Source organism: Mobula birostris, chromosome 18, assembly GCF_030028105.1.
Source record: "Mobula birostris isolate sMobBir1 chromosome 18, sMobBir1.hap1, whole genome shotgun sequence".
In the NCBI taxonomy this organism is placed as follows: Eukaryota; Metazoa; Chordata; class Chondrichthyes; order Myliobatiformes; family Myliobatidae; genus Mobula; species Mobula birostris.
In genome coordinates, this window is record NC_092387.1 from 56402867 (window position 1) to 56422883 (window position 20017).

Consider the following 20017-nt stretch of genomic DNA (forward strand, 5'->3'; position numbering starts at 1 on the left):
GTAGCCCGTGCAGAATGTGGCCCTGCTGAAATAAGCATGGATGTCCAGGGAAGAAACGTTGCCTTGAGGGCAACATATGTCTCTCTTAAATCCTAATATACCCCTTAGAGTCAATAGTACCTTCACATACATGCAACTCACCCATGCTGTGGGCACTGATGCACCCCCATACCATCACAGATGCTGGCTTTTGCAACTTTCACTGATAACAATCTGGATGGTCGTTTTCATCTTTGGCACAGAGAACTCGACGCCCGTTTTTTTCCGAAAACTAGCTGAAATGTGGACTCATCTGACCACAGCACATGGTTCCACAGTCTTTCAGTCCATCTGAGATGAGCTCGGGCCCAGAGAACTCGCCGGCGTTTCTGCATAGAGTTGATGTACGGCTTCCTCCTTGCGTAATACAGTTTCAAGTTGCATTTCTGGATGCAGCGACGGACTGTGTTGAGTGACAATGGTTTTCCGAAGTACTCCCGAGCCCAGGTGGCTATAATTGTCACAGTAGCATGACGGTTTCTTAGGCAGTGCCGCATGAGGGCTCGAAGATCACGCGCATTCAACAGTGGTTTCCGACCTTGCCCTTTACGCACTGAGATGTCTCTGAATTCTCCGAATCTTTTCACAATATTATGTACTGTAGATGTGAAAGACCTAAATTCCCTGCAATCTTGTGTTGAGAAATGTTCCTTTTGAACTGACTAACAATTCTCTCATGAATTTTGGCACAAAGGGGTGAGCCACGACCCATCCTTGCTTGCAAAGACTGAGCTTTGATGGACGCTACTTTTATACCCAGTCATGATACCTCACCTGCTACCAGTTAGCCTGCTTAATGTGGAGTCTTCTAAACCGGTGCTACTTGAATATCCTGTGCACTTTTCAATCTTATTTTAACTCTGTCCCAACTTTTGTTGAGTGTGTTGCAGCCATCAAATTCTAAATTTGTGTATATTTACAAAATACAATTAAGTTGGTCAGTAAAACTATTGAAAATCTTTTGTCAGTACTTTTGTCAGTTAAATAAAGGTTCACGTGAATTAACATATCACAGATTTTTGTTTTTATTGCATTTTGGAAAATATCCCAACTTCTCTGGAAATGGGGTTTGTATGTTAGGTCTCACCAATATCGGGAGCACCGGATATAGTAGGTAATCCCAATAGACTCACAGGTGAAGTGTCACCTCACCTGGAAGGACTGTTTGTGGCCCTGAATGGTAGTGAGGAAGGAAGTGTAGGGGCAGGTGTAGCACTTGTTCCCCTTGCGAAGATAAGTACAAAGAGGGAGATCAGTGGGGAGGGACAAATGGACAAGGGAGTGATGTAGGAAGTGTTCTCTGTGGAAAGTAGAATGTTGGGGGAGGGAAAAATGTGCTTGCTGGTGGGATCCCGTTGGAGATCTGGAAGCTACAGAGAATTATGTGCTGGACGTGGAGGCCGGTGAGCTGGTATTTGACGACAAGAAGAACTCTATCCCTGGTGGGGTTGCAGAGGATGGGGTGAGGGCAGACATGTGCTAAATGGGAGAGATGCGGTTGAGGGCAGCATTGATGGTGGAGGAAGGGAAGCCCCTTTCTTTGAAGAAGGAGGACATCTCCTTAGTTCTGAAATGAAAAGCCTTATTTTGAGAGCAGATGTGGCAGAGACGGAGGAATTGAGAGAAAGGAATGGCATTTTTACAAGTAACAGCGTGGGAAGAGTTATAGTCCCGGTAGCTGTGACAGTCAGTGGGGATATAATGGACATCAGTAGATAAGCTGTCTCTAGAGATAGAGACAGAGACAGAGAGATTGAGAAAGGGGAGAGAAGTATTGGAAATGGACCAGGTAAATTTGAAGGCGGGTAGAAGTTGGAGGCTAAGTGAATGAATTCGACAATTTTCACACGAGTGTAGGCAGCAGCCCCATTGTAGGAAAAGTGGGGGCAGCCACCAGTGTTGTCTTAGAACACAGACTGTTCCACGTAGCTGACAAACAGGCAGGCATAGCTGGGACCCATGCGAGTGCCCATGGCTACACCTTTTGTTTGAAGGAAGCGGGAGGGGCCGAAGAAGAAATTATTGAGAGTGAGGATAAGTTCCACCAGATGGAACCAAGTGGTGGTGGAGGGGGACTGCTTGGGTCTGGTGTCCAGAAAGAAACGGTGTGCTTTGAGGCCTTCCTGGTGAAGGATGGAAGTGTATGGGATCTGGATATCCATAGTGAAAATAAGATGATTGGGGCCAGGGAACTTGAAATCATTGAGAAGATCCAGAACATGTGATGTGTCACGGATGTAGATAGGAAGCGTTTGAACCGGGGGGATAAACTGAGTCAAGGTATACAGATATAAGTTCAGTGGAACAGGAACAAGCAGAAACAATGGGTCTACCTGGACAGATAGGTTTGTGGAGCTTGGGTAGAAGGTGGAAATGGGAGGTGCAGGGTGAGGGAACTATGAGATTGGTGGCAGTGGATGGGAGATCCCCAGTGTTAATAAGGTCAGTGGTGGTGTGGGAGACAATGGCCTGGCACTCTTTAGTGGAGTCCTGTTCTAGGGGCAAGTAAGAGGAGGTGTCAGACAGTTGTTATCTGTGGGTTTGATGGTAGGTTAGGCTTAGTGCAGAGTGAGTGGAGATTAATGCGTTCGGAAGGAGTGAGCTTGGAATAGGAGAGATTCATTGTCTGTTCAGTAAGATGATGGATGAGGGGAAGAAGCTGTTCCTAAAAGAGTGAGTCTTCAGGCTCCTCAGCCTCCTCACTGATGAGAAGACAACATGTCCTGGGTGATGGGGGCCCCTAATGATGGATGAAAACTTTTTTGAGGCATTGCCTTCTGACGATGTCCTCAGTGCTGGGGAGGCTAGTGCTTTTCATGGAGCTGGCTTGGCTGAGTTTTCAACCTTCTGCAGCTTTTACCAATCCTGTGCAATGACCCCTCCATACCAGACTCTAATGCAACCCTACTTTAGAGCATGCAAAGCCAAGTGCAATCCTATTGATCAGGTCCATAAGGTTAGGTAGGTTTTGTTCCTGTATCACATTAACATTATCATGTCTGTCTTTTGATTAGTGCCCCTCCAGGTTCTCTTAGGAGCTGGTCTGGCTTTCCTTTGCTTCTGCCTGATTGTTGGCTGTGCAATCTGCTGGCGGAAAGGAAGACGTCGGGATCCCACCAATGGAAAAGACCAGGCTCTGGAGCGGATTGTCCTAGACTCCAGTACGGGGCTGCTTGGGAACCCCAGCAAGCCTGTCAAGCAGCAGTACGAGGAGGTAGAGGGCTCAGTGCTGGACTACCCACAGAGCATGACCGGCAGCCCGCTGGAACTTGGCAGCCAGTGCCAGATTGGTCCTCGCGGAAGACCTTCCTTGCCTTCCATCCCAATTATCCAGAAGACCAGCCTGGCAAGCAAAACCAGGAGAATCCTGGAGAGACGTTGCACTTTATCAGGATCCAGCTTGGACTTCAAAGAACCTGCTGCATTGGGAAGCTCAATGGTAAAGCCCTTGGGTCCGACATTGGGTCATTCCCAAACTGCGCCGGACAGCCTCGTGGCCATGAAGTCAAAGCCAAAGCCTCTCCTGCACTTCATCATCTACTACTCCTCCTATGAGTTGACTCTAACAGTGTCCATCATTGGTATCCACAACCTCCCCAAGAAGTTTGGTGCCGGCTGTGACTCCTATGTAAGGGTCCATCTCCTCCCGAAGGTCATGGAGCCACAGCAGACTGCTGTACGCAGGAAAAGCCTGAACCCCGAGTTCCGAGAGAGCTTTCAGTTCTCGGGATACACCATGGAGGAGATCAGATGTTTCAAGCTCCGTTTCGCCACCTACGTCAAGGAGTTCCACAACCTCAAAGACACGTTCGTTGGCGAGTTGCTCTTTCCCCTACAACAGGCTGACTGGAAGGCAGACACTCCCTCCACCTACAACATGGAGCTGACCACAACAAAGACAAAGCTTAAGAAGGTAAGACTCAGTGAACAAGGTTAATGACAGATTCTTAACAGTGGAGGAACAGAGGGGCCCAAGTACACAGAGTCTTCAAATTTGCCATGCTAGTTGATAGAAAGTCATATATTTTTTTGGCCTTGGTCAGTCAGGGGATTCAGTTCAAGAGCTACGAGGTAATGTTGCAACTCTATAAAACCCGGACTTGGTACGTCGTGTTCAGTTCTGGTCGCCTCACTGTAGGAAGGATGTGGAAACTTTAGAGAGGCTGCAGAGGAGATTTGCCAGAATGCTGCCTGGATTAGAGAACATGTCTTATCAGGAAAGGTAGAACAAGCTATGGCTTTTCCCTTTGGAATGTAGGAGGATGAGCAGTGACTTGATAGAGGTCTAGAAGTGGACAGGCAGCACCTTTATCCTGGGACAGCAATGGCCAATACCAAAGGACATCCTGTGAAGGTGAGTGGAAGAAGAAAGTTTATGGGAGATGCCAGAGGCAGCATTTTTATTAAGAGAGTGGTAGGTTCCTGGAATGCAGTGCCAGGTGTGAAGGTAGAGATTGATACAATAGGGTCACTTCAGAGACTCTTAGACAAATGGATAAGAGTAAAATGGAGGGCTATGGATTATTAGGAGGAAAGTGTTAGATAGATTGTGAAGTAGGTTAGAAGGTCATCACAACATCATGGTCTGAAAGGCCTATTTCTGTGCGCTACTGTTCTATATTCTATGAGGTATCTGAATTAGTAATCATGGATGACGAAGCAAGTTCCCATAGTTATTTCATCCTTTCCAAAATGGTACTCCATATGCAAAGTCCATCCCTTTCAAAAGTATCCCCAGATCTTAAGCAGCTCTTAGATAGTTTTTCAGACATTCTGAACACCTAATTCAGATTCACTTTACAATGCTGTATGTTGCATTACCACAGAAAAATGAACTTCTCCTTTTGCTCTCTAATATGGTTTAGGAACTTGGATAACATACAAGGAGCATTTAATAGCTCTTGGCCAATACTTGTGGAGTTTAGAAGAATGAGGGGGGATCTCATTGAAACCTATCAAATATTGAGAAGCCTAGATAGAGTGGACATTGACAGGATGTTCCCAGTAGTGGGAAAGTCTAGAACAAGAGGACACAGCCTCAGAATACAGGGACATCCCTTTACAGCAGAGATGAGAAGGAACTTCTTTACCAAGAGGGTGGTGAATATGTGGAACTCATTACCACAGACAGCTATGGAGGCCAAGTCATTGGATATACTTAAAATGGAGTTTGATTAGTAAGGGAGTCAAAGGTTATGGAGAGAAGGCAGGAGGATGCAGTTGAGAGAGATAATATATCAGCCATGATCATAGTCATAGTCATACCTTACTGATCCCGGGGGAAATTGGTTTTCGTTACAGTTGCACCATAAATAATAAATAGTAATAGAACCATAAATAGTTAAATAGTAATAAGTAAATTATGCCAGTAAATTATGAAATAAGTCCAGGACCAGTCTATTAGCTCAGGGTGTCCGATCCTCCAAGGGAGGAGTTGTAAAGTTTGATGGCCACAGGCAGGAATGACTTCCTATGAAGCTCTGTGCTGCATCTCGGTGGAATGAGTCTCTGGCTGAATGTACTCCTGCGCCCACCCAGTACATTATGTAGTGGATGGGAGACATTGACCAAGATGGCATGCAACTTAAACAGCATCCTCTTTTCAGACACCACCGTGAGAGAGTCCAGTTCCATCCCCACAACATCACTGGCCTTACGAATGAGTTTGTTGATTCTGTTGGGGTCTGCTACCCTCAGCCTGCTGCCCCAGCACACAACAGCAAGCATGATAGCACTGGCCACCATAGACTCATACAACATCCTCAGCATCGTCCGGCAGATGTTAAAGGACCTCAGTCTCCTCAGGAAATAGAGATGGCTCTGACCCTTCTTGTAGACAGCCTCACTGTTCTTTGACCAGTCCAGTATATTGTCAATTCGTATCCCCAAGTATTTGTAATCCTCCACCATGTCCACACTGACCCCCTGGATGGAAACAGGGGTCACCGGTACCTTAGCTCTCCTCAGGTCTACCACCAGCTCCTTAGTCTTTTTCACATTAAGCTGCAGATAATTCTGCTCACACCATGTGACAAAGTTTCCTACCTTAGTCCTGTACCCAGCCTCATCTCCCTTGCTGATGCATCCAACTATGGCAGAGTCATCAGAAAACTTCTGAAGATGACAAGACTCTGTGCAGTAGTTGAAGTCCGAGGTGTAAATGGTGAAGAGAAAGGGAGACAAGACAGTCCCCTGTGGAGCCCCAGTGCTGCTGATCACTCTGTCGGACTTCTTTCTTTTTTTGTGTCTCTAGTGGATTGTAAGTCCATTTTATGGACTTACAATCAACCTGTCGGATCGAATGGTGGAGCAGATTCAATGGGCCAAATGGTCTAATTCTGACCCTATGTCTCATGGTCTTAAAATCTACATTCTGTGGAATTTTGGAGAGTAGTGGTGATTTTATTGAAACACCTAAGAGCCCAAGGAGGTGTGGCAATGTGTTTCCCCCAGTGGGAAAACCTCAAATGAGGAAAAGTAGTTAGGGGTCAGTCATTTAAATCAGCAGTACACTGGAACATTTTCTTGCAGAGGGTGTGAATCTCTGCAGCTCTCTACACTGGAGAGCTCTAGGGTCCAGATAATTGAGGATATTTAAATAGGAGGTATATAATTTGATGGAAAGTCAGGGAATTGAGGGCTATTGGGAACTGGGATGGAGGAGGGGGTGATGAGACCTGGAGCAGAGCAGCCAAGATCATGTTGAATGAGAGGGAGGGCTTGAGGGACCGAGTGGCCTACTGCTGCTCCTATTTCTTATATTCCCATCAAATCTGTCCGAGTGCTGTATTGTTGTGTTTAACATACTATATCAGACCCCCAGGCTGCCCTCTTGGGTGGTTGTAAAACATTTAATACCCGTTCTTTCTTCTGGTCTGAGTAGCACCCATCAGCTATCTCCTTCCCCTCGCCATTCTCTCCACCCACCTGTCATCCACACACTCCTCCCACTGGTTCCCCTCTCCACCTCCTTCCCTGACAATGGATAGACAAAACTACCCAATGCATCGCTGGCACCAGCCTACCCACCATCAAGTACATATATACAGAATTTGCTGGAAAAAAGCCAGCAACATCATGAAGAATCCCACTCACCCTGCTCATGGACTGTACGTCATCCCACCCCCATCAGGGAGGAGGCTACGTAGCATCCATGCTAAGGCTACCAGATCAAAAACAATTACTTTCCACAAGCTGTGAGGCTGATCAACACCTTCCCCCAGTAACCCGCCCCTCCTCACCACAACCTCCACTACCTTATCATTACCAGTCTGTCACCTTATGTATAGAGACTTCTGTGCCTCAGCCAGCTGGTGGCGTAGCGGCACCAGCGCCAGACTTCGGAGCGAAGGCTCCCGAGTTCGAATCCAGCCGGCTCCCTTGCACACTTTCCATCTGTGCTGGGTTGAGCGTCGAGCTAGCAACTTGGCCTCGTAAAAATAAGAAAGCCTGCTAAAAAAACGCCGTCATGACGGCGTCCTGATGACTCCACTCGGAGTTCAGGGCTTTCTTCTTCTTTTGTGCCTCATGTCATTTTATGGGCTTATAATCAATCTACGTATATCAGCTATCTTATGTATTTATATTTATCGTGTTTTCTTATTATCGCACTATTCATATTATTGTGTTTTTTTTGTGCTACATCAGACGCAGGGTGATAATTAGTTTGTTCAGCTTTACATTTGTGCACTGGAAAGGATATTAAACAATTTTCAATCTTTATTTTTTGCTCAACCTTCCTCTTCTATCAGATTTCATCCAGCCCTTTGGTGCTTTAATCTGTCACCTCCCGGCTTCAGATAACATTCCCACACTCCCCCCAACTCACCTATCAATCACCCCCTTGCCTAGACACACCTATCACCTGCTAGCTCCTTCTCCACGTTTCACACTTGAATATCTCCCTCTTTCTTTCAGTCCTGATGAAGGGTCTCAGCTTGAAATAACGATTGTCCACTTCCCTTGACAGATGCTGCCTCACCCACCGAGTTCCTCCAGTGTTTTGCGCATTGTTCAAGATTATGGCATCTGTAGTTTTTTGTCTCTTCAGGTCAATATTTATGCTTCAGCATTCAAATCGGATCAATAAATACGTTTTGCTCAATTCTACTCACTGGGAGCTTATTGAACAGTGAACAATAAACTCACACACATCGTCCTATCAATGATCATTCTTTGAGTTGAACAAATAGCATTAGATTCATAAAAATAAATTTCTGAGAAGGGAAAACAAACTCCAGTCTCAACAATAGTGATGCTTAACAGATTATCACAAATACCATCTGCTATACTAACTCCTTTTAAAGAAGGAAATATTGTTGTCTTTATGCAGAGGGTCCATAGAAGGTTCTTAGAACTCGGTACAGTTCAGGGTAAATCATAAATACAGGAGATTCAAAGTTCAAAGTAAAATTTATGATCAGAGTACATACATGTCACCACATACAACCCTGGGATTCTTTTTCTGCGGGTATAATCAGTAAATCCATAGAACAGTAATTGTAAACATCAGAAATTATAAACTATAAACAAACTGTGCAAATGCAGATATAAATAAATATCAATAAATAAACAGCACTATATAACAATATAACAGAGTCCTTAAATAAGTGTAGCTATCCTCTTTTGTTCAAGAGTCTGATGGTGGAGGGGCAGTTACTGTTCTTGAACCTGGTGGTGCGAGTCCTGAGGCTCTTGTCCCTTCTACCTGATGGCAGCAGTGAGAAAGGAGCATGGCCTGGGTGGTGAGGATCTTTGATAATGGATGCTGCTTTTCTACAGCAACGATTCATGTAGATGTGCTGTGCTCAATGGTTGGGAGGATTTTACCCATGATGTACTTGGCTGAATCCACTACCTTTTGTAGGATTTTCCACACAAAGGCTTTGGTGTTCCAATACCAGCCTGTAATGCAGTCCGTCAGCACACTTTCCCTCACACATCTATAGAAGTTTACCAAGGTTTTTGATGACGTGCCAAATCTCTGCAGACTCCTGTGGAAGTAGAGGTGCTGTTGTGCTTCCTTCACAATAATATTTATATGATGAGTGCAGGACAGGTCTGCTGAAACAGTGACACACAGGAATGTAAAGTTACTGACCTTCTCCACCTCTGATCCTCTGATGATGCTCATGGACCTCTGTTTTCCTGCTCCTGAAGTCTACAATCAGTTCATTGGCCTTATTGCCATTGAGTGAGAGGTTGTGTTTATTACACCACTCAGCCAAGTTTTCAACCTCCCTCTTGTATGTGATACAGCCCACAACAGTAGTGTCATCAGCAAACTTGTATATGGTGTTGGAGGGGTTCTGCAGCTGTCAGAAATCTACGAGCAACACACACAAAATGCCGGAGGAACTCAGCAGGAGAAGGGCAGCATTTATAGAGAAGAATAACCAGTCAAGGCCCTTCATCGGGACTGGGATGAAAAGGGGCAGAAGCCAGAATAAGAAGGTGGGGGCAGGGAAAGGAGTGCACACTGGGAGGTGACAGGTGAGACCAGGTGAGGGGGAATGTGAGTGGGTGGGTGAAGTAAGGAGCCTGGAGGTGATAGGTGGAAGAGGTAAAGGGCTGAAGAAGAAGGAGTGGTCAGCAGACCACTCTTCCTATTGCTTCCCAGCTTCTTACTTCATACTCCTCCCCTACCCACCTACTTTCCCCCTCACCTGGTATCACCCGCCAGCTTCTATTCATCATCACTCCCATGAAGGGTCACAGTACGAAATGTCAACTGTGTATTCCTCTCCTTAGATGCTGCCCGACCTCCAGCATTTTGTATATATCACTGATGCTGAATGTCTGAAATTAAAAAAAAATACTGGAAACATTCATGGTGTTGGGCAGCTTCCTGGTGGGAGGAACAGAGTAAATGTTCTCAGACACCTTAATTCTCTGTCCTGAGCCTACTCTGACCTCTCTATCCTTCATCTCCTATACTGTTCCAGTAGAGCTCAGTATAAACTCATCTCCTGGTGATACAATACAACCTTCCAAAGCCAACAATGAATTCAACAGTACCAAATTGTCAGCTAATTCATCACACAGCACACAGTTCCATCGTTCACTTTGTCCTTCATTCACTTCCTCCAATTTATCCATCTGTCAGAAGCTACATTTTATTAGATTAGATTAGATTAGATTATGAGGACACTCAGTCCTCACTTATTGTCATTTAGAAATGCATGCATTAAAAAATGATGCTATGTTCCTCCAGAATGATATCACAAGAAACACAAGACAAATCAAGACTGAAGCTGATAAAACCACGTAATTATAACATATAGTTACAACAGTGCAAACAATACTGTAATTTGATAAAGAGCAGACCTTGGGCACGGTAAAAAAAAAGTCTCAAAGTCCCGATAGCCCATCATCTCACGCAGACGGTAGAAGGGAGAAACGCTCCCTGCCATGAACCTCCAGTGCCACAAACTTGCCGATGCAGCACCCTGGAAGCACCCGAACCGACTCTGAGTACGTCCGAAAACTTTGAGCCTCTGACCAGTCCTCCGACACCGAGCACCAAGCACCATCTCTGCCAAGCGCTTCGACTCCGCCCTGACGCTGCCTGATCTGCAGAGTTCCTCCAGCATTTTATGTGTGTTGCTCTGGATTTCCAGCATCTTCAGAATCTCTTGCATTTATAAGGCTAATCTTCAATCTACTTTGTTATGATCTTGCACCTTATCTTAATGCTTGCAATGCACTTCCTCTGTGGTTGTTGTAGTTGATTCTGGTTTCTGTTACTGATTTACCTTGTACTATCTCACTGCACTGCAATGATTTGATCTGTATGAACAGTATGCAAGATATGCTTTTCACTGTACCTCGGTACATTATCACTAATAAACCAAGTTGCTGGATATACATTATGTTTGCGAAGAGAATTGTGTGGCAGGCAATTCTTCATCAAAAACTGAGAGACTTTAACTTCCGGCTTGTTGGATCTGCTGCAGAACCCTGGCAAGGGCACTAGATTTTAACAAGTTACTGTTTATTCTAGATTACTTTTCTTTACAATGTTTGCTCATTGTAACAGCCCATTCAGGATCTGTGCTCTGACGTCAGTAGATTATCCTGATATAATTATATTCACATTTATGCCTTGCTTTATCACATTGAAAATACACCGGGGACCTGCTATGAAGTTCAGTAATTAAGCCTCTGGACAATATTTCCCACACTTCAGTTTTCACTCACTCTCATCCTGGTCCCTGTGGTCCCTGTGGTCCCATCCCCCTGCCACCCACCAATCCTCCACATTCAAGTTATTTCATCCACCAGACACTCTTTCAAGATCTAAGATTCAAGATTCAAGATCAACTAATCTCATTTCTGGCACATGTGCAAAGGAGAATGAAATAATTGTTAATTCAGATCCATTACAGCACAATAAAAACAGTAAGATAAAGAACACAATAGTAAAAATAATGCTATAAATATAAATACATAAGAGAGCTAACGTACTTAGATTGATGAAGTGTACATAAAGTGACGTTAGGTACAGGGGTGACTCTACCTAAGGTAACTGACACGAAATGATAAAGTAGTGGTGGTTGGGTGTGTGGAGATATTGATCAGCCTTACCTACTTGGGGATAAAAACTGTTTCTGAGTCTGGTGGTCCTAGGGTAGATTCTATGTGGCCTCCTCCCATATGGGCTGCATGGTGGCATAGCTATTACAGCACCAGCAATCCAGATTCATTTCCTGCCACTGCCACAGGGAGTCTACACATTCTCCCTGTGAGCGCGTGGGTTTCCTTCGGATGTACCAGTTTCCTCCCACATTCCAAAGGCGTGTGGGTTAGTTGGTTAATTGGTCACATGGGTGCAATTGGGCAGGCTGGGCTTGTTGGGCTGGAAGAGCCTGTTACTGTGCTGTATCTCTAAACTAAAATAAAATCAAGGAAAAATAATTATAGACACTACCTACCCTTCAAAGTGCCTATTCCAAAAGCTCTCTTGTGGAAAGTGCTATAGGGCTATCAAAACAAAAAAAAAACAACAACTTCATGCTATTTTAAAAACTTCTTACCCCAGGCAGTTAATCTGATCAACCATTCTTGTTAGCCCCTCTATCTGTTACCTCAGTCACCGCAGTGCACTAAAACACTTCAGACCACTTTTTATAATGCTGGTATTTAGGAGTCTATGCACGTTTTATTCAATTTCTATCCTTTAGCCTCTACTTTTGTTTTTTATATAATTCTTTATAGTTATTAAATATGTTGTTTTTTGCTGCATGTCATGCCTGACCAACGCACCACAGCAAATCCCTAATACTACGATTAATAATAAATGTATATGGTGAATGAAGTTGGTTGTTGATCATCGATTCCATTCAAGAGATGGAAGCAGTGCTGATGAGGCTAGCATTTTTATTGCCCACCCCTGTTGGTCCCCTGAGAAGGTAACACATAAGATCACAAGAAAATAAAATCAGACTGTGAGTCATGGGTTAGAAAAGTTGAAGAGAAGCTCAGTTAAAAAGTCGTTTTGAAATGGTAATGAATGAAGAGAGAGGTTATAGGAAGAAATTCAGTAGGCCCCAACAGTGGAGCAGTTATTATTAAGTCAAAGTCAAAGTAAATTTATTATCAAAGTATTTATATGTTACCATATACAACCCTGAGATTCATTTAGGGTTAAAGATAAAATATACCCAACATAATAAGTTAATTACCATATACTACCTTGAGATTCATTTTGAATTAAAGGATAATATATACCATATATTAGAAGATACTCACCATATACTATCTTGACATTCATTTAGAAATAAAGAACATTGGATTTATAAAATATTGGGATTAAGGAAGAGACTAATAGTTCATGGAGATCTTGAAATGAAGCAGAATTGGAAAGGTTTACTGAGAGGTGGCAGGTGCAATAGAAGCTGAGCACAAAAAAAATTATTTATCAGAACCTATCACAATCTGAAAGTAATTCACAGCCAGTGAAGCTCCTCGTGAGTACAGTCACGGCGATGGCGTAGCAGATGCCCCAACCAATGTGTGCACAAGCCGGCAATGTGATAACGGTCAGTTGGTAATGCTATGGAGAGTCAGTTCTGCACAGAACCTTCACCTTACGTAATTTCCTCTCTGTACATGTTTTCCGCTGATACAGTTGCTTGTGTGGGCATATTTGTAAACAGCAATATAAAGATAATTTAAACCCATTGCTTTTCTTTATTATACGTCACCCCACTACATGAAGCCTGATCAGAAATCTGCTCTTGTGTTCATCAACTTGGGTAAATAATTCATAACTGTGAATCGACATGAATTATTAGCCAGCTTCTGGTTATTTTTAGATAGCATGCATAGTATATTTTATCAATCAGCTTGTGTCATCCTGGATAGAAAAACATTAGATTTTTTTTGTGACGCACTTCGTTCCCACTCGGGGAGCTGCTTTTCTTCTACAACTGTCTTGGCACATTTGAATAGCTGTTTATCTTGTCGTTGTTTGTGTTAATTTTATATTCATCTCACTAAGGGCCATTGCAACACATCTGTTTTTGCAGTACCGGTTATGACATAGCACCGTATTTAAGGTCCTTTCATAAACACAGTTTTGAATTGTAATTACCTTTGCAATTTAGGTCGCACTTGACTGATTCATTCACCGTAAGTTTCCGCCGACAACCGTTTGACTATCTTCACGTTACTTCCTTAGTGCCATGGATCAAAGGATAAAATTTGAGCTAGACACTAGAGATCTAAAATGCTGGGAGTTCCCAACTGATCATCCAGCATCCGTGGGAGGAGAAACAGGGTCAATGTTTTAGGTCACGGACCCTTCTCGTAAAGCAAGAAAATGAATGTGTTAAATTGCAGGGAGAGGTATGCCCCTGCTCTTTTCTAGAATGCAAGTGCTTGCCAACCTGTGAATGCCAGCACGTGTGAATGGTGAGGTAGTGTGTCCCTTTACGTTGCAGGCTAGTGTAGCTGAGGGCACTTGCTTTTGGTTTCAACACACAATGACTTAAAACAATATGAACTATCAGCCAAGGAAATGTCGGCTGTGACAGATAACGTTTAGTTCAAAAATACAATTGAATGCATAGGCAAGGATATGAAGGGACAAAGTCAGTGACAACGGGGCCTGAGGTCAGGAAACCGACCTCAGGTATTGTGGACTGTTCAGTGAACCAGGATGATGATTACAGATCACTGACCCTAGGAAGCAAAGACTCTTCATTGTCCATCCCTCATCTGTAACCAGACACCGGGAGCAAGGGTCTGTGCCGACGAGGAGGTATTGATATTGATGATGTACCGAGGTACAGTGAAAAGCTTGTCTTGCATACAGATCATACAGATCAAATCATGTAAAAAGCATTACGCAGTGTATTGAGGTAGAACAATGTAAAACCGTCACAGAAAGTAGATTAAAGTGTAACAGCTACAGAGAAAGTGCAGGTAAACAATAAAGTGCAAGGTCAGGAGTCCCTCTTTAAGATACAAGCGCTCCGTTCAAAGCCTGATAACAGCTGTCCTTGAGCCTGGTGGTACATGCTTTCAGGCTTTTGTATCTTCTGCCTGACAGGAAAGGGGAGAAGAGAGAACGTCTGGATGGATGGAGTCTTTCCAGAGTCTTATAAAGTTGAAATATTGCCTCCTGGCTGTCGAATGCAATTTCTTGACTATTAAAGGCCAACACACCATGCACCTTTTTAACCACCCAATCAACTTGCATGGCAGCTTAGAGGGATCTGTAGGCATTCCTCCACTCTGCTAAGGATCCTGTATTCTGCCCTTAAGTTGAATATTCCAAATTGTATCACTTCAGACTTTGTCTACATCTCATTGCCTGGAAGAGTGGTGGATGTAGAAGCCCTCTCAGTATTTGGAACTAAAATATCTACATGATGAGTGACTTTCAGGGTTACAGACTGAGATCTGGGGTGTGGATGGTGAGATTTGGCTGATTATTTCTTTTCCAGCCCTCATGGAGACAGTGGACAAACAAGCCTCTTCCAGTGCTCTAAATTTCTGCCGTGCAATGATCTCACATTCCACACTGGTGAGGTTGCTGAAGGATTCACAGTCTGGAAGGTGCTGGGATGGATACTTTGCAGTTGATTGGCATCCGTACTTATTAACCATTTAGACATCCAAAGTAAAAATAGGGAATGCTGGAAATGAAATGTTAACCCCGTTTCTCTTCCCCCAGATGCTGCCTGACCTGCTGAATGTTTCTGGTACTTTAAAAAATTTTTGATTTCTAGCATCGGCTGTTTATTTGTAATTTTCATTCAGATATTCACAATGATTCACAGTGGGAGTGGTCATATTGGAAGGCACACTTGCCAACACCTTGTGTTGTCTGTAACAATGTGCACTACATTCACAACATTTTCCACATCGTGGAACCCCTTCAAGCTCTGAAAGAGCTATGGAATTACATAGACAGAGAATTAGACAGGAGTAACAATAGGGAAAAGGTAAAGAGATTCTCCTTGGAACAAATTTGGTTGAAGTGCAACCTTCCAGATGGACGAGGAAACTTTTAAAAGCATAGGCAGGAAGTAACCTAGTTAAGAATGAGAGAGCTTCTAAAAGTTCAGGCAGGCAATAATCTAGTTAAGAACTAGAGGGCTTTCAAAAGTGTAGGCAGGCAATAAGTGGAACAGAAGGAATTGCAGATGTGTGATCTGGAGCAAGAAACAATCAGATAGAGAAACTCACCAGGGAACAGCTTCTGTAGGAAGAAAGGAATTATTGACATTTTGGGTCTGATGTGGGGTTTTGACCTGAAACATCGATAATTCCTTTACTCCCACAGATACTTGCTTGACCTGTTAAGTTCCTACAGTAGATTGCTGCTGCAGGTAATAAATGTCAATGTAGTGTATCAGCTAGCATGATGCTATTGCATCTCGGGTATTCCAGAGTTCAGAGTTCAATTCTGACACAGATCTGTGAGGACTCTCTGTACCTCCTCCCTGTGGAATGTGTGGGCTTTCTCCAGGTGCTCCAGTTTCCTCCACAGACCAAAGGTAGGATAACTGGTCATTGTAAGTTGTCCCATGGTGAAGTTAGGGTTAATCAGGGTTGAGGGGTTGCTGGGGTGGCATGGCTTGGAGGGGCAAAAGGGCCTATACCATGCTGTATTGCTAAATAAACTACTCCTGCTGCCATGAGCCAATCATCAGACACTTTGGTGTCATAGAGTTATACAACATGGAAGCAGGCCCATTGGCCCAACTCATCCATGCCAACCGAGATTCCATCTAAGCGAGTACCAGTTGTCCCATTTGACCCCTATCCCTCTAAATCTTTCCTATCCGTGTACCTGTCCAAATATTTTCTCTAAATGTCTCCAGATTTAAATTCAGTTGTGGGAGATCGAGGGGGACATGAGGAGATGCCCCATGCACACTTATTGCAACAGGTAAGGAGTATATTTAGCCTATTAGATCAATGTTAGCTTTCTTGGAGGAGATCTCAATTGTTTCAATTCCACCTTATTCTCTCACACATTTTGATTAATTTCCCTTCAATTCTTCAACCGATTATCTTTACTAAGAGGTAACGTTCTGAAGCTGATTAACCTATCAAAAAATCTTTGGGATGTGTGAGGGAACCAGAGTGCCTGGAGAGGGAACTCATTGGAAGAACCTGCAAACTCCACATAGACAGCAGCCGAGGTCAGGTTTGAACTTAGGCCCTTTTGAAGTGTGAAGCAACAATGATGACCAGTGTGCCATCCAGGAATTTGGGATGTTTTCCCCAAAGTGAAGTGCTGATGAAGGGCCTCAGCCTGAAACATTGACTGTTTATTCCTTTCCATAGTTGCTGCCTTCCCTGCTGAGTCCCTCCAGCATTTTGTGTCTGTTGTCATAGGAAGGCAGTTGACTAAGGAGGAGGTGTTTACAGGTTCAACAGCTGAAAGAAGGAGCTTGTGCGACTGCAGGTGTCTGATGTTTCAGTTAGCCTGCACGATGATAGCCATCTTCTGTAAGTTTGTCTGTTGACTGACCAGCCTTGCTTTGTTTTCAGTGTCTCAGCACACAGGACATGTCCAATCACACAAGCATCATGGTGCAGCCCAAGCTGGTGGGCCAACTCTTCATCCTCCTGCAGTATCAGACCCTGGCAAACCGCATCAAGGTCATGGTCCGGAAGGCTGAGAGCCTGGCCCGACTAATCCGCATACCGGGATCACCAGGTGAGGGACCGCAGGGATGGGTTTTCATAACACTGAACCTGGGCACAAGTGTGAATAATTCTTCATCCTGTACACTTGCAGTACATTCTCCCCATGTGGGAATAGAAACTACTGTAAAACTATGATTATCTGCTTTCTGATTGTGTGGTAGATCCCAGGTTTTGACAACTGGTCCAAGAACATGGAACAGTACCGCACAGTAAAGGCCTTTTGGCCCACCTACCACCCCTAACAGATTCCATCATTTTCAGCACTTTGTTGCCTCTCCTATCACCTCCCAGCTTCCAACATCATTTTCCACCCTCCTTCGTCCCACCTCACCTGAATCCATCTGTCACCTACCTGCCCCTGTTTCACCCCTTCCCTCCACCAGCTATCCTCCCACTTTCCTTCAGTTCAGATGAAGGGTCTCAACCCAAAATGTCAACTGTCCATCACCCTTAATAGATGCTGCCTGACCCATTGAGTTCCTCCAGCATTTTATCTGTTGCTCCAGATTACAGCATCTGCAGTCTCTGTGTCTCCATCTGGCTGTGATGGTGCTCACCGTGTAAGACTTCACAAACCTTCAGCAGAGAATGCTGATCCTCTTGTCCTGAGCAGAACCGGGCTCAGCTCAGTGAAAACAGAGGGCAGAGTCAAATCACGGATCTTCTTGCCATCGTGACATTTCAGGAAATGAATCAGCTTAAATCATTTCTCATGGAAGACTCTGTCTAACCCATTACCTTTTGTGCTTCTTTGTAGATCACAGCATCATTATAAACCTTTACAGAGATGGCAAAGTAATTTCCAGCAAGGAAACCAAGACTGCAAGTGGCTACAATCCTGTGTGGAATGCTCCATTTCTCTTTGACATTCCACCAGGAGACATTGCAAGTCTGGACATCTCTCTGGAGTTTATTGTCATGCAGGTAAGGCAATTGCACAATTGGAGCTTATGCTGTTGCCACTTTCAACAAGGTGAAATTCAGGATTGGGCATTTTACAGAAACTGCTGATGGTGAGGTCAGGATATTAAGCTGGAAATGGTAAGATGGTAGATGTTGCAAAGTAGAGCTACCAGGACTTGATGTTTCAATCACTATGGTATGTTGGCACTGTCGATGTTGGCAGTGGGCTTGGAGTGGTGACAAGGAGGGAGGGTAGGTACGTCATCGGGGTCATCGGGTGGGCACCCTCCTTCTTTGACGTTTCGCTGATAAGTCCATGACGTCTCCAGAGGGCTCAATGGTGCTATCTGGCGTCCCAGATACACCCCCCTCATTTCCATACCCTCCTGTCTTCATCTTGCAGCCCAGTTGTTGTCTTTCCTTTTAATCCATATCCAATTGCTGCTTTCTTCTGCTGCATTTGACAAGGACTTGATGGCTTGTTGGAGGGAGTGACCCCTCACCCCCATCTTCTTCAATAGACTGGTCGTAGATGTAGCAACGAATCCCCTGCATCCCACTTCTACAGGGAAAATCTTGGTCTTCCAGCCATTCTGGGCAGCTTTAGTTGCCAGTTCAGAGTACTTGGTCTTTTTCCTCTCATAAGCTTCTTCAACACCATCTTCCCATGGTACTGTCAATTCCACAACATATGCCACACAAGATATATATTTCTTAGGAAGTATACATCATCTAAACCTAATGTGTAGGAATGCAAACTCTCCATCTTTGTCTAGAGAATGGAAACTCATCTAATCAGGATCTAATCTAATCATCTAATTAGGCCTGGTTGCAGTATTTGATAAGGGTAGCATTGTTTCTTTACAAGATAAAAGTTCCTGCCATTAGGTTGCAATTTAATAGCACAGTAGAATTTTATTATAACTTATGGGCCAATTAAGGGTTGCAGACTTTTAATTAGGATTAAAGTTCTTATGACAGGGTTTACTCTTGGATGGAGCTGTAATCCATACCAACTAGCTGGTAATTGATCCGGTCAATGAAATATTACTGCCATCCTCAACTGGACTAAACGTTGAGTACTAAAACCCTCAAGCGGCACTGTAGCGCAATTGTGCTCCTGCCTGTAACTGGTTTGTAGATTCTCCCTGTGACTGTGTGGGTTTCCTCCGGGTGCTCTGGTTTCCTCCCACATTCCAAAGCTGTACGAGTCAGTAGGTTAATTGGCCACTATGGGTGTAATCGGGTAGCATGGGCTCACTGGGCCAGAAGGATCCGTTACTATGCTGTATCTCTAAAATAAAATATTTTCTCAAGGCTAGGTTAAGTTACGGGCCCAATAGGTTTCCAATTTTGTTTTGCTTCAGGAGAAGCCTTATGTGTGTTGGAAAATGAGAATTCTGGAATTGAGCTGTATATGAGGTCACTGGGATCTTTTGGGTCGATGAAATTGTGTTCAGAGCCAATTGTTTTGTGAAATGTCTGTGTAGAATGATGGCCCTACTTGATTTACTTGTTTCTTGTGGCTGGTAGGTGACTAAGAAGGATTTTTTTGCCACTTTCTCTATAGCAATGTCAGTCATGTGAGGCATCAATTTAAGGTGATTAGCAGAAGGTTTAAAGTGGGAGCTGACAGAAGAAATATCACCCCACCAAAGGCAGTGCCTGGTACTCACTACTCAAAGGATGGCAGAGTCACAAACCTAAATCATACTTAAATATTGCCTGGGCAACATCCCAAGCACCATCAATCTTCAGACCACCCAGGGACTTGTGCTAATATTATTTTGTGATTGTATGTGCTATTGTAACCACATGTGCTGAGTGCTGTGTGTGACTGTATGTACTGTGTTTTGCACCTTGGACATAGAGGAGCACTGTTTTGATTAGCTGTGTACATGTGTAT

General features: G+C 44.0%; 1 protein-coding gene across 2 annotated transcripts in view; it reads left to right on the plus strand.

Moving 5' to 3' along the window:
* LOC140212133 (synaptotagmin-11) overlaps nt 1–20017 on the plus strand; it is an 82675-nt gene that overhangs the window by 54655 nt on the left and 8003 nt on the right. For both annotated transcript variants that reach the window (XM_072282730.1, XM_072282729.1), the window contains exons 2-4: nt 3054–3952; nt 17050–17218; nt 17966–18132. In XM_072282730.1, coding sequence (XP_072138831.1) covers nt 3054–3952; nt 17050–17218; nt 17966–18132 — 1235 coding nt within the window. The remainder of the gene's footprint in view (nt 1–3053; nt 3953–17049; nt 17219–17965; nt 18133–20017) is intronic.